The sequence below is a fragment of the Octopus sinensis genome, linkage group LG2, assembly GCF_006345805.1.
Source record: "Octopus sinensis linkage group LG2, ASM634580v1, whole genome shotgun sequence".
Classification (NCBI taxonomy): Eukaryota; Metazoa; Mollusca; class Cephalopoda; order Octopoda; family Octopodidae; genus Octopus; species Octopus sinensis.
The window spans coordinates 148,044,832-148,059,214 of NC_042998.1; the positions used below are offsets into that span (position 1 = coordinate 148,044,832).

At 33.3% G+C, this 14,383-nt stretch overlaps 1 protein-coding gene across 7 annotated transcripts in view; it reads left to right on the top strand.

The window, feature by feature from the left end:
• Nucleotides 1-14,383, top strand: part of LOC115229044 (casein kinase I) — a 258,460-nt gene that overhangs the window by 210,623 nt on the left and 33,454 nt on the right. For 3 of the 7 annotated variants that reach the window (XM_029799472.2, XM_029799507.2, XM_029799478.2), the window contains one exon: nt 12,603-12,707. The exons of the other annotated variants lie outside the window; for them this stretch is intronic. In XM_029799472.2, coding sequence (XP_029655332.1) covers nt 12,603-12,707 — 105 coding nt within the window. The remainder of the gene's footprint in view (nt 1-12,602; nt 12,708-14,383) is intronic. 7 annotated transcript variants of the gene reach the window in all.

The following is a 14,383-nucleotide window of genomic DNA, read 5'->3' on the forward strand; positions in this document are numbered from 1 at the left end:
ATCACAGGCTTCTAGTTCTGAGTCCTTTTAAACATGTCTTAGAATGAAGAGCTAAGTGGTATGGGTTGTAACTTGGTACACAACTAGCAGTACCTTAAACTTTTCACTAAGTGTGTTGCTTTTTCTGACTTCACTTTCAGCCCCTTGTACACAACTAAAGTACTCTTAGGATCAATCCAATCCACTCCACTTCTCAACATTGGCACCTACTATGAATATCTTAGATATATTATCTATTTCTGAGGCACACTACCAACTTTGTATGCTGCACACAATTCCCATCAAAATTCTTAAAATTTGTCTTCAATTTCTCTAATTCTATATATTTGCTACATAATTAATATTAGTAAACATAAATAGAAGACTAGAATTGTCTAAAGCACTAGGTGTGTGTGTGTGTATATTTATATATATATATATATATATACACACACACAGGGTGCAATGAATATATTGTCGTACTGGTTGGGAAGCTCTCTCCCTTGATGGGTGGCACTGCCCACTTTAATACACAAGCAACCCCGGGTCCCTTCCACACGGCCCTGGGGCTGTTCGATGCGATCACCAAAAGTAAGAGCCTCGATGCACAGCCATTTTGCCCTGGGTCCACAGAAATGAAAATAACACTGACATCTCTGAAATACTAAAGACTAAATTTATTCAATAAAATTGCCAATGGCTTCAACCACGGCCTCCAGACGGCTTCAGAATCTCTTGCAGTTCTTCTGGATGGCCTCTTTGTTTAAGTTGGTGAATGCTGCCATAATCTTTGCCTTCAGTTCATCCTTGGTGTTACATGGAGTTTTGTTGGGGTGATTTGGTTGCAGAAATTGTCTGGCAGCCATGACTGGGTTCTCCTGCTTGTGTGGCATGGTGCAGTCCCGTTGCCTGACATAATGTCTTCTAGCAGCCACCCTCTTGACCCAGAGCAGCACTACCTCCTCCAGACACTTGATGTAGGTGCCCATGTTGTGTATGAGGCCATATGGGAAGATGAATAGAGGCATAACGTCGTTGTCACTAGTGATCACTCCAAACACCATGATGTTGACTGGATGCTTGATTTTTTTTTTTTTCACTGTCGATACATATTTTGGGGACATGGCAAACCAATAGTTGTTCTGTATGTTCACCATCTGATCCTGGCAGAAAATTTTCTTGTCTGAGAAAAACCAAAGCATGTTTGATTGGAGGTGATGCTTGAGTTTGTTCAAAAACTTCGTAGTGCAGTCTTTCCTCTTGTCCTTGATGGCTTGGGATAAAAATTGGCCCTTTCTCATCTTGTGTGAAGAATACCGATTGTCTTCATGTATTACCTGCCTGATAAGAAACTCCCATCTCTCTGGCGATGGACCTGATCGACTTGTAGAGATTGTTGTCAATCATGGCCTGGATCTCACCAAGAAATTCAGGACCTCTTTTCTTATCAGAACGATAAGAGTGAGTTTTCTGAATCCTCTGTACTCTCTTCAAATTGACATCCAAACACACTGAAATGCTTGTATTGGAGCTCCTGGTGCAAATGCCAAGCAGTACAGTATGTTGTTTCCAAGTTACTGGCAGAGTGAAATGTGTCATGGTGCTGTTTTTCTTATAAATGGTTCCCAACTGACTCTACTATATTGTGTAGTTGACAAAATCAAAGTTAAACAATGCACAAAAGTAAATATATAAAATGGCGACAATTTACCCATTGCACCCTGGATATATACATGTATATATATATAAAGATAGTTTATGAAAGCAAAAGAATCTGTGAACATTAACTGAAGAGAGGTCTAACATTAACTGAAGAGAGGTCAAGTATTGAATCAGATATTTAAATAAATTTAATGACATTGATTGGCCTCGTCACATTGTTCTATTTATATGATTGGACATTTGAAGGGAAGGTGGGTTAAATACGATGTAGTGAGAGTTTTAGTATTTGTGTTGGTGGGGAAGATGAAGTATTGCTTTAGGAATATATGTATAGTTTAACTAATGAGATTTTGTGTGAAGTGGAGAGGATGGAGCCAGAGTAGTGGGAATTTAAGAGACAGAAGAAGGAAGATTGAAAAAGAAGGGGAGGAAAAATGTGATAGGATTTGTATTTATAGCATATACAATCATCCCTTCCTGTCTTTAACCAATCTTTAATTCCGCTTAAAATAGATTGATCTACATTTGACAGCATTGAGTCCTTTATCAATTAACTCCTTTATGAAATCTAACAACCTTCCACATTCTTTTACCTATCTCTGTACACCTACTATTGTCTTATTCTTTTCCACCTCCTGTAGGCATGGTTTTCCCAACTGCTCAATTTCAGGTTCAGTCTCAATGTGTGGAACCTTGAGCACGTGTCTTCTATGATAGCCCTGGGCCAATTGAAGCCCCTGTGAGTGATTTTGGTAGACAGCAACTGAAATAAATCTGCCATGCATGTATATATACATATGCAAAAACTAACTCTTCCTACATTATATTTATTACCCACATATGCATTCATGTATAATATTGAAAACAAAATGTGGGATTCACTGCAAGAGGATTCAATAGAAATGTAAAGTTTAGGTATTGTACTACCAAAAAACAGAAGAGTGACTATGGCTTGAAAGTTCTGTTAATTGTATGTTCAATGAGCTATTGCTGGCAAATTTCAAAATGGCATCAATCAAACATTTCTGTCCAGTAAAGTAAGTGTGTGTGTGTGAAAGAGGAAGAGAGAGAGAGATGTAGGCATCACCACAGCCACATTGGCTTAGAAGTTTGATTCAGAACCACAAGATATAGAATTTGTTCCCACAGCATGGCATTGTCAGCTGGTATCTTCTGCTATGGTGTTGAGCTGACCAGTGCCTTATGAGTGAATTGGTTGATGGAAAATGTAAGAAGCCTTTGGGTGTATGTCTTCCACTTGTCTCGATGTTTGTTTGCTAGTTAAAGACAGTTACTCTTCATACAAACAATGCCATTGTTTACAAATTTCTGTGAAAATAGTTCTGCCCATTAAGCTGTATGCTGTTTTTGTAGGACATGGGGAAATATTACTTTGTGTGAAAACAAGATAAGGTATAGTGGCAAAAAGAACATCCAGATACAGAAAATCTGGCTCCCAACCCATGCAAGCAAGGAAAACTTGACATTAAAGCAATATTGGTGATGTGTGTGCATGTGAGCAAGCATGCACTTGTGTGCTTGCATGCACACTAATGCACATGCACGTACGCAAATAGCAGTATAGAATCTTGGTTTTAGTGGTTTGTTGGTTTGTGTCTCAAGTTATGTTTTACATTGTATAGAGAGAGGATGAGGTGAGAGTAAAATAAATACAGAGAAAGTTAACATAAAAGGGGTAGGATCAGTGCACATACTAGGCTTGTTGGCAGATAAAAAAGGAAGAGGAAATAAATTACAGAGTAGTTATGAGAGGAGTTATACAAATGAGAAATTTTTTGTTTTATTCTAAGGCAATACATATTTTTCTTTTGAATATTAGTATTCATTTTGTCAGCACCCAGAAATTTTACAACCAAACAAGTAGATCCATCACTACTTCTATCATACTAACCTTGCTTACATTACTATTTCTCTTCCATGATGATAATAATGAGCAAGCATATGTGCATTTGTATGCATGCACATGTATATTTATATTTTATCACTACAGAAAAGCCAATATGTATATTGGCTAAAATTCAGCACCTTTCAGATAACAACCAACATTTAGGTAAAATTTAGTTCTGAACAATGCACTGAATTTTTCCCTGTATATATATATATATATATATTCATACACACACACACACACACACACACATATATATATATATATATATATATATATATATATATATATATATCTTGGAAATGAATGCATTTCATTCTATTAAATAATAAATAATACATAATATACACACACATACACACACAAACACATGCATATATGGGTACAGGACATTACCAACAGTGCAAATAACATGAAATACGTAAACAAACAAGGGAAAAATGAGTGAAATATGTAGACAAGAAAAAATAGAAAACGGGACAGGTAAACACAGAGAAAGGACCCTTCATTAATTGTCAGCTGTCTATCTACTCCTCATTTCAGTAATTTTTTGAATTCTCGAAGGGTCCTTTCCCTGTGTATACTTGTCCTGCTTTCCATTTTTTCTCGTTGTCTACATATTTCAAGTTATTTTGCACCATTGGTGACATCCTGTACCCTTATATGCATGTGTGTGTGTGTGTATAAATATATATATATACAGGGTGCAGCAAAATGATCTGACATATTTGTACATTTAATAAAAGCAAAATACAGTAAAGAACAAAAAATGTGTTTGTATTTTTGAAATATACATATAATGCCATTTTATTTCACTTGGTTTTAAAAATTAAATCAGTCAAGTGGGTGCTGTTATTGTCCACACACTGTCGAAAGGCATTCACGAAAGTTGTCCATAACATGACGTGTCATTTCATGTGGAATGGCAGCAATTTCTTGATGAATGGCATCTTTTAATTGTTCAATAGATCGAGGGCAATGAGTGTATACCTCTGCTTTCAGGTATCTCACAGAAAAAAGTTCAAATCAAGTAATTGGGCAGGCTAATTGATGTCACCACACAATGAGATCAAATGACCGGGGAACATCTTCCTCAAAACCCCCAACATGCATCAAGAAGTATGGACTGCTGCCCCATCCTGTTGAAACCAAACACTCTCCCTTCATCAAGTTCTTTCAATTTGGGTTTCAGAAAATTCTCTAGCATCACACAATATTGATCAGAGTTCACAGTCACTGTAACATTGTCTCCTTCGAAGATGTACAGACCCCAAATGCCAAATTCTACTGCTGTAGAATTTCAAGTAGTTATGGGATCATGATGACCAAGCCTTAAGTGCATATGGAACAATCTTCATGTTGTAGTTACAGATCTGTTGTCCTTGATAAACATTTCCCCAATGAAAGTGCAATGCTCACTTGTCCAATGCATGTTAACAGCTGAAAGCAAAATGAAACAAAATGTCACAAAATTGCACCTATTGAAACAAAATGGCATTATATGTACATTTCGAAAAAAAAAAAAAAAATTTATTTTGTTCTTTACTCTATTTCACTTTTATTAAACCTATAAATGTGTCAGATCAATTGCTACACCCTGTATATGTGTGTGTATATATTTATATTCATTCATATTCATATAATGGGTTGTTTGTAATAACATTAAACTAACAATTTAATTAAATAAACACATAAAGAATTAAACAGGTGTGAAAAACAATTTGTGCAAACAAACAAAAATAAATGCAACTTGATTTCCTTTAACAATCATATATTGTGGTTATTGGCTAAAATGTTTTACAAAGTGCTGTTTAAAAGAATTCATCTAAATGACATAAATACTTTCGGTTGACCAAACACTAAGCTGAATTACATTTTGTGGCTTTACATTTCTACACTGTCTTTGTTTCAGTTAATTTTGAAAATAATTTAGTGAAATAACTTTGTCATTATTTATCTGGTGTTTGGAACATTAATTTCAAATTTTGATGGAAGGTTTTATTTTAGATCACATTGAAATGGGAAATTTGTATCATAGAACCAAGGGTGGTCTCAAGTAGTTTGGTATCAACATGGTTGACATACATCAAAATGTTCTTTTACATTTTTTTTTTATTAAATATTCACTGTAGCTTCTACAGCAAGAAATCTGCTCTGATCCAGCCCTTTCTTCTCATACTTTATCCTTCTCCACTTCTTACTCTCCTAGCATAATGTTTCTCCACCTTGAGTTTTGTAGTATTGTAAGCTGCATGGTGGCTTCAATACTGCTGGTGGTACAAAAAATGTATATGTTGTAAAGTGGTTGGTATTTGGAAGGCATCCAGTCATAGGAACCATGTCAAAGAAGACCTGAAGCACAAAGCAGTCCTTAGACTCATGTTTCTTTCAAACCATCCAACCCATACCAACATGGTCAGTGAATGTTGATGACGATGATGGTAGATATGTTAGGGCACCGAAGAAAATGTTTTTCCCAGCTTCTTGCAGTCTAAGTTAATTTCCTGCTGAAACCAACTTTGCTCTTTGTTTTTTTCATCTTTCTAGGGTCTATGTGATTGACTAAATCCTTCCTCTCAAATTTGCTGGTGTTGTGTCTAAATTTTCTAATTTATTTTACAGTTGTCTGATATTTTGTATTTATTAAACACTCAAATGTGTTATTTTCCACTTGCTAAGTCATTAAAATCCTTGCTGTTATTTATATAAATGTAAATATCCCTATTTTAAGTTACACATCATGAAATACTGTAGTTTGTTATCTCAAATTGTCTCTTTTGTAAGTGGGAGGTGGTGTGGTGCTGTTAATGTTGAAGAGGGGAATGACTTTAATGCTTTTCAACTGATGTCATCAATAAGTTTACTATTTGAAAGTGATTAATTATAGAACTAATGGTGACTTTCTTCAATTATTTTTAGTTGGATTATCATGATATTCATTAGAAAATATGAATTTGTTTTAAATAGATTTTTCCTTAATTTCCTCTGGGGAAACTGTTTTGTCTTCATTTTATTTCCAGTACCAAATGAAAATGGTCAAAGTTTTGTAGGAAATTGAATGCAATTATTTTTCACTGTAATCTTTGTTTTTAAAAAGCAATGAAATGGATAAAGTTAGATTTTAAAACTATATAATTAGTTTTAATCTGTATTCCTTTCATCTGAATTTTCTCAAAATTACTTATTAATGGGATGCATTTATCAGTGCTGTTTAATGGACACAGGTGTGGCCAAATAGTTACAAAGTTTACTTGTCAATCGTGGCATCCCAGGTTCACTCGCATTATGTTGGATGTAGGGCAAATGTCTTTGAGTCAGCTCAAGCCTTGTGAGGGAAACTGGGAAGGTTAAAACTATGTGGAAACCTGTGTTATGAATTGATCTGTAATTCAAAAGCTCCAACCTTGAGCTTGCTGTGTTGCTTGTTCCACTTAAGGGGAATGTATGTCTTAGGAGTACTCAGCCACTTAACACATTAAATAATTGGTAGGAGTTGAGTTGATCATAAAATTGAATACTTTCCATGGAAACTGCTGGAAGGTCTCTCCTTGACACAATCAGATTTTTGGCAACTTCTCTATCCATCCATTTTCTCTGTCCACTATTCCTCGGAGCATTGTGGGTGTAGAGTCCTTGGGCACCTCTGCCATAAGGTCCTGTCTGAAGCAACTGTCATTAGACTTTCCTGATGGATTCCCAAGCATAACCAATTCAGAATATGGATATTATCCAGCCATCTCATTCTTGGGTCTACCCCTAGATCTCCTGCCAGTTGGCTTGTCTTGAGAGAATTTCCTTTGACATTCTAATCACATATCTGGAGCTGTGGCTTTTCAATGTGGTGAGGTAGCAATTCAAACTGGAGAGACTCCCTGATCTGTGAGCTATGCACTCTACCAAATAATTTTACTCCAGATGTCTTTCAGAGGCACCCCGTTTGTCTGATTGTATTCACGATTGTACTCTTTCAATCATTATCGTATATTCACAACCACTGGTGAAGATAGGCATTGAAACCAAATTGGAGATAGCAAGTTTGGCTTTTTTTTTTACCAATCTCTCCTCTTCCAAAGGTCAAATACCGAATCTGGCACATTACTTTGCCAGTTTTGGCAGTTCTAGCATCCAGCTTAGCCTCCTGCTTCCCATCATCCATGAATACGGTCCTAAGATACTTAAACTTCTCCATTTGCTGCAAGTAGTATTAACTCTAGTTAATCATTAATTTTGATGGTTAACTCTAGCTTATTTTCAAGGTTTTTGTTAGTATACAACTTTATGCAATGAAGTACAAGATGTTCAATTGTCTCCTCTAAATTCTTAATACAGGAACATTAAATCTTAAATATTACTGCCAGAAAACCTTTATGAGTACTATATTTGAAGTTGAGCTCAAATTTATAAAGAGCAACTTTACTATGAAAAGTGTGAAAACCTTCTTTAAAAATATACTAAAATTGTTTGGAATACCTTAATTACTTTTTTTTTTTTCATAGGATTAAACTTGTTTATCATTTCAAACCTTTATTGCTTATTCTGTTGGTGGTGTTGAGGAATAGTCATTAGGAAATAGTGGTGGTGGTGGGGAATAATCCTTTATACTGTCAGTACAAGGCCTGAAACTTTGTGGGAGGAATCTAATTGGTTACATCAACCTCAGTGCTTGACTAGTACTTATTTCATCACCCTTAAAAGGCAAAGTTGACCTTGGCAGTCAGTAACAACAATATATTTTGTGATTGATTTTTAGAATTCAAAAATCTTTTCAAGCCCTTATATAGAAAAAATGGTATATCAGGTGCTATGATCATAAGCATTTTACCATTTACAACATGGATCAACCTATCGACTTATTGCTACTGCTCTTGCATGATTTATTTGCCATTTGCAACCCTGCTGATGATTGGCTTACTGTGCTGTGAAACTTGTAGTTGCTTTCATATCCTGTGTTCCTTAACTGTTTCTGCTTAGTCCCTTTTTTTAAAGAATCTTTTTTATTCCTATTATTAGTATTTTGAATTGAATCAAATAGATACTTAAATCATTAATTTTTACATAGTTTCAGTGCTTAATTGGTTTTTTGTTTAATTTGAATCTAAATTATTCTTTGTATTGCAGCACTACTTTTAAAATAATTAATGATGTTACTGATGTATTATTGACTGATGATTATTAAATTAGGTTGAGGATGAGGAATGCAAAATTTTCGCCATAAATATTGCATCACAAAGCTGCTGGGATTAATACTAAGTTGGCTGTTGAAATTTAGGATTTCATATTCACTTTCTGGTTGAGTTTCATGGAATAGTGTGTATGTGTGTGTGTCTCTGTTTGGTAGTCATTGTGTTTCTTTCCATGAATCATTTCCCAATATTTATGTTGTCATATTACAAACCATTCATCATCTCCAATTGAATATTAATCCACCCAACTTGAAAGTCAAAGTCAGAAAATATAATTCTCTGCTATTCTACTTTGCTTGAATGCAGAGAAGAAAAAAAATCCCTTGCACTCCCCCAAAATTACTCTTATACTTTACTCCAAACTCAGCAATGAGCTTTGATATTTTGTCATCCTTGTTTCCACTTCATAAAATTTTGAACAAGTTTTTTGTTTTCCCATTAGTGATAAATACAAGATCAAATGCTAAGTTAGGGTAACACTTTGGCTTTTACTGAAGATGATGTTGCAATATTATGGTGGAAAAGTAGTTTTGTCTACAGTAGGCAGTAGGTTCCAGAAATGATCTATTTATGGTTCAAAATCATCCCTTTACACTGATATTGTTTGTGGTATTTCAGTTGCTGTTCTGTGGTGGCTTGCTTGATGTTTTGCTTACCATATTTTCTTACAATTCTGCTTTAAGCTTTTCATCTATTATACACCCAAGTAAGAGTCCACATAACAAACATTTATATACATGCAAATAATTTCCATTTTTCACAAATGTTGCCGCATTTTTCGATAAACTTTTTCAATTGCCCCATTTCTTGTACATTTTTGTCAATATCTCTGTTTTCAAGATTCATTTTCTTCACTTTTTCATTTCATTTGATCTCAATACCTGTTTCGCTATTTTTACCTTTTTTTAAATATTTTATTTTATAATGCATCCACAATTACTCATCATTTCAACTTTTGACTTTTTTCCCTCTTTTTTTTTTTCAAAGTATTCTGTCTTTCTCTATAATCTCCTTATATTCAACTTTAACAACAAATTAGTTTAATCATCATGCTGAATGATATAATTGGTAAAATGCTTGTTTTTACTAATCAGGTATATTTTCAATGTTTTTTTAGTTGTCTTTTTTTTTTCTTTTTTGTCATTTTTATCCATTCATCATTTTTGATTCTTTTCGAGAGTCCTTTATTTTCACCTGTTGCTAGTCTAAATATTTTAACAAACATTTATTTGCAGGTTCCATCTTTCTTTTTCTAGTATTGAATCTTCAGAAATATGGTTCCTTATTCATTCACAAAAAAATATTTTAGTTTTCTTTATTTATATTTTTCTTTTGCTAGTCATTTTTTCCTGTCTTTTCCAACCGCCTTCTCAGAAATGAACTAATTACTATAAATAGGTGGGAAGCTCTTGAAATCATTTATTATTGTAGTTATATATTTAAAATGAGGTTAAATAATAAATTTATTTATACACATGATAATTCTTAATTATTCATTGATGTATGTTCATTTCCTGTTGTACAATTTCATTGATTCAGAAAGAGATCACTGGGACCAGTTATTTCCCTTGCTACAGTTAACTGATGTTATATTTAACTCTACAATGATAGGATTAAATTGGTTTGACAGGATCCATTGAACTACAGAGCTGTATCAGGCTCTAATGGTCTTTATGGTTAGATGCCTCTCTTGATGCCAACTACTACAGTGTGTGCTGGGAGCTTTTTCATGACACTGGCTTCAGTAAAGTTGCCAAATAATTTGCAAGTAAAGAAAGGAAAAGCAAAAAGCCCTCTCAATTGAGTGGGATTGTATTTGACAGTGGCGGGGGTGGCTTTGTGCCAGATGTTGAGAGGCCGAAGTATCACAGATGGACAAACACAGGTGTCTTGTTATATAGGCGATACATGGCAACCCTGTATTTTGTGAAGGTGGGTGTATAATAGACTAAAGCTATATACTTGATTCACAGAAACAAAATACATTGTAGTAGTAACACATCTGATAAATAATATAAAAATTAGATATTCAACTTAACTTTCATTTCATAAAGTACATTGTCATATCTATATCCACATGGCGGATTTTACAATGTGTTTATTGAGAGATTAGGAGCATAATCCTAATTTTAAATATCTGTATTTTCTTTGAAGAACAGTTCTATTTCTGAGCAGTAATTGAATGTATAACATACATCAATGTTATTTTTCCATAGTTAGATAACTCAACAATAGGCATTTGATTTAACTTGTCAAAACCTCAGTAAATAATATGAAGCATATTTGTATTCTTTGTTGCCAAGTTGGTGTACTGGGTAATAAGTTTAGGCTCTTGCTAAGGATACTGTTATCTTTCTGATCCTTATCAAATCCACACATAAACATATTTATTCAGTTCTAAAGGTACTTACTCCAACAATATGTATGCAAATATCTACAGCTGAAACTTAGACTGCATCTATGTTACTTTGGGACAGTGTGTAAAGACTAAAATAGTGAATGTTTAGACACTGTATAGTCTATATGTAGTGTTATGGCTAGATGTCTCTCCTGAGGCCAACCACTACAGTGTGTGCTGAGGGCTTTTTCATGACAGTGGTATCAGTGGAGTTGCCAAATAACTTGGATACACAGGCATGTTCATACACACACATTCACATAGTGATAGATATTTTAGAAGTCCAGTAGTAAAGAAAAAAAAAATGGAAATTCCTTTTGAAACTTAGGTCATTAATCTATTCCAAGGATAGTTGATTTTTTTCTCTCAAAGATTGAATGATTAAGTTAATTTTGGAAAGCATATGAAGTTAATAGAAAGTTTCATTTAATCCTAGTATTTAATAAATAAAATTGAAAATCTTTAATATGTTAATATTTAACTACAATTTTTTTTTCTTTTTGATACAATTGATATTCAAGTCTAGGGTCTCAGATGTAGCAAACATAAAAAAAATGTTTTCATGTGCTTGTGTGTTCTTGCATTATTTTTGTTTTCAAGAAGAGGAATAATCAACTAGCTCTGATGTTCGTTGATTATTGAAATATATAATTATATTGGAGATATAAATATGTATATATATAAAAAGTCTGGCATGATTTTGGCAGTTAATTTCTTATTAGAATAACATTCTGATGGTGGAGATGGGGAATTTAGCTGCTACACAAAGCAAGTGAAGCAATTACACAATAACTATTTTATTTTATAAATAGTATTATTAAAGATGATGGGAAGATTTAACTCACATATTCATAACATTTCAGTATTTGGTTCTTGATTTCATAAATACAAAAATCAAATATTTTTATGTGTTTTGTTGGTTCTACCAATTCCAATATTTGTATGACTTGTTGGACTGGGTATTTTTTTAGCTGGACTCATCAAAAACTAAAACTGTAAATCCTACAGGTTAATGTCTATGCACTCCCCTTTTAATTAGGAACCTGAAGAGTAAATAACACACATTTGTCTTGTGTAGTTGTTTGAATTCTTAGCCTTTGGGTTGGTATCCCCACATCAATCCATCAATCATTAAACTGTTTTCTTTTGTAAAACAAAATCTTATTGAAATCTTGCAGTATTTTTAGACTAGGCTGTTCTAGAGTAATTCATTGATTTATACAAAGCAGTAGAGGAGAGAGACATGTCTTTTTTTCAGTATTTCTTATATTAGTTGAATGTTAGAACACATATAAAACAGCACAGTGTTTCTGTGAAGGTTGGTTTGGAAAGACTAAAAAGTTCTGCAACTTTATTCATTTATTCACTGTTTTAATATCGAAACTAATTTGCTGCTTCGGATATTAGAAGATACACGAAACTGAGCTAGCAAGATGTCATATAATTTGGTGCCTCCATATTTACCTTTCAGCCCAGTTCAAATCAAAGGGGGCTTGCATGGGGTGAACAACCCCGCCAGATCAATAGCTATCTGGGGGCTAACCTTGCTGCTGATAGACACGGGGGCTCAGTTCAGGTAGGGCACATCTTTTAGTTCATCACTTTATGTTTATTTCATTTTTATTAATTTATTTCCTTTTTTTTTCTTTTTCTCTCTCTCTCTCTCTCTCTCTCTCTTTAATTTCTTTCAAAATTTTCTGGGTTTGACCCTTCTTTAAATTCTATTTTTATTTGTGTCTATTACCATTGCTTTAGATATCTGACAATATAATTTTCCTGATAATTTTTAAGAAGGGATTTAAGTAGACTGATACCCCCAAATTAAAATCTGATATGTAGCTTCCTCATTGTTTCATATTCCACAAAATTTTTCAGATTTTTATGCTATGAAATAATTCTATTCAATATTTTAAATTATTTCAGAAAGTTGTGTGTAGTCAACAAGCTTAGATGATGTTAAAGGATTTGAAAGAACTACTACTTATCACATTATGTATAAATTCAAAGTTGATGATTAATTTTGTTGCTACTTAAGTAGTGAACTATCAGCTTCAATTGGTTTACTGAATTCTACAACATATACTGAGTACATTTTTAACAATGTGTACATCTAGTTGTGTGCATTTGTTACTGTTTCTATTACCCATTCTCAGTGGATAATTTAGATTATAGATTATCCATTCTAGTTTGATGTCTTTGCTAACATCTTGGCATTTAATGGAAATTACTTAATCAACTGGGTTTCTAGTTTTCATTATGATTAATCATATTTTATATAATTTCATCAGTATAGTATTTTTTAAAAATATTTTTATCTGACAAACAAGGTATTTAACAATATTCATATGTTCTTTGTGTCTTCTTTTAACTAGTTTTTATCAAATTCTGTCTTGTACCATCTACTTTCAGCATCTTTGTCTTTCATCATTCATTTATTTTTTTGTTACTTTTATAATTTCCTCACCCACTTTCTCACTCATTATCAAATATTTAGATTGAAGATCCACAAAATAGTATTCAGATTAGAGTTTTTCTTTTTCAATTTCTAGATTATTGATTCTTCCTGGCCTGTTATCATGGCACATATTATGTCTGCTTCACACAGCCTGCCTATAATTGAAGGAAACATTAATGTTTATGGGGGGGGGGGGTATAATTTCATTAAAATTTTTACACCAATCCCTAACTCTAGCTCTAAACAAATTATTTGATTATGATACCTAATTATCAAAACTTACTGCAAGCCATGTTCATTTTACTATCTAATGTTAGTAGTAGTAGTAGTAATAATGTCTCTTTTGGAAAGCTAAACATTTTGTACATTCATTCTTATTAGTTTGGCCCACTTTTTAAAAGTATTTTTTTCCTCTTCATTGTCCTCCTGTCTATGTATTGGCCTATTTTAAATGAAGCCCCTTTCAATTAACCAAAATGTTTTTTGTGGAGGTGAAGAGGTCTCCTATAGTTTATCAAATAGATGAACAGTTTTCATTTTGGTTTGCTTTTCTTCATCATTATAATCATCACTTCAATAGTCCAGATTGTGTATCTACATCACCATTATTTTAATTTCTTCATTTTATTAACAAATATGATGGTTGGTGGTAATTACCTACTGTCATTTCATACACCCTCACACACATGTACATAAACTGTTTTTTCAAGATTTAGAAATATCATGTATTTGATCTAAACATCCCAGCATAATCAAGGTATCAGTATTTGCAATCTTCCAAGGAGGAAAAAAATATA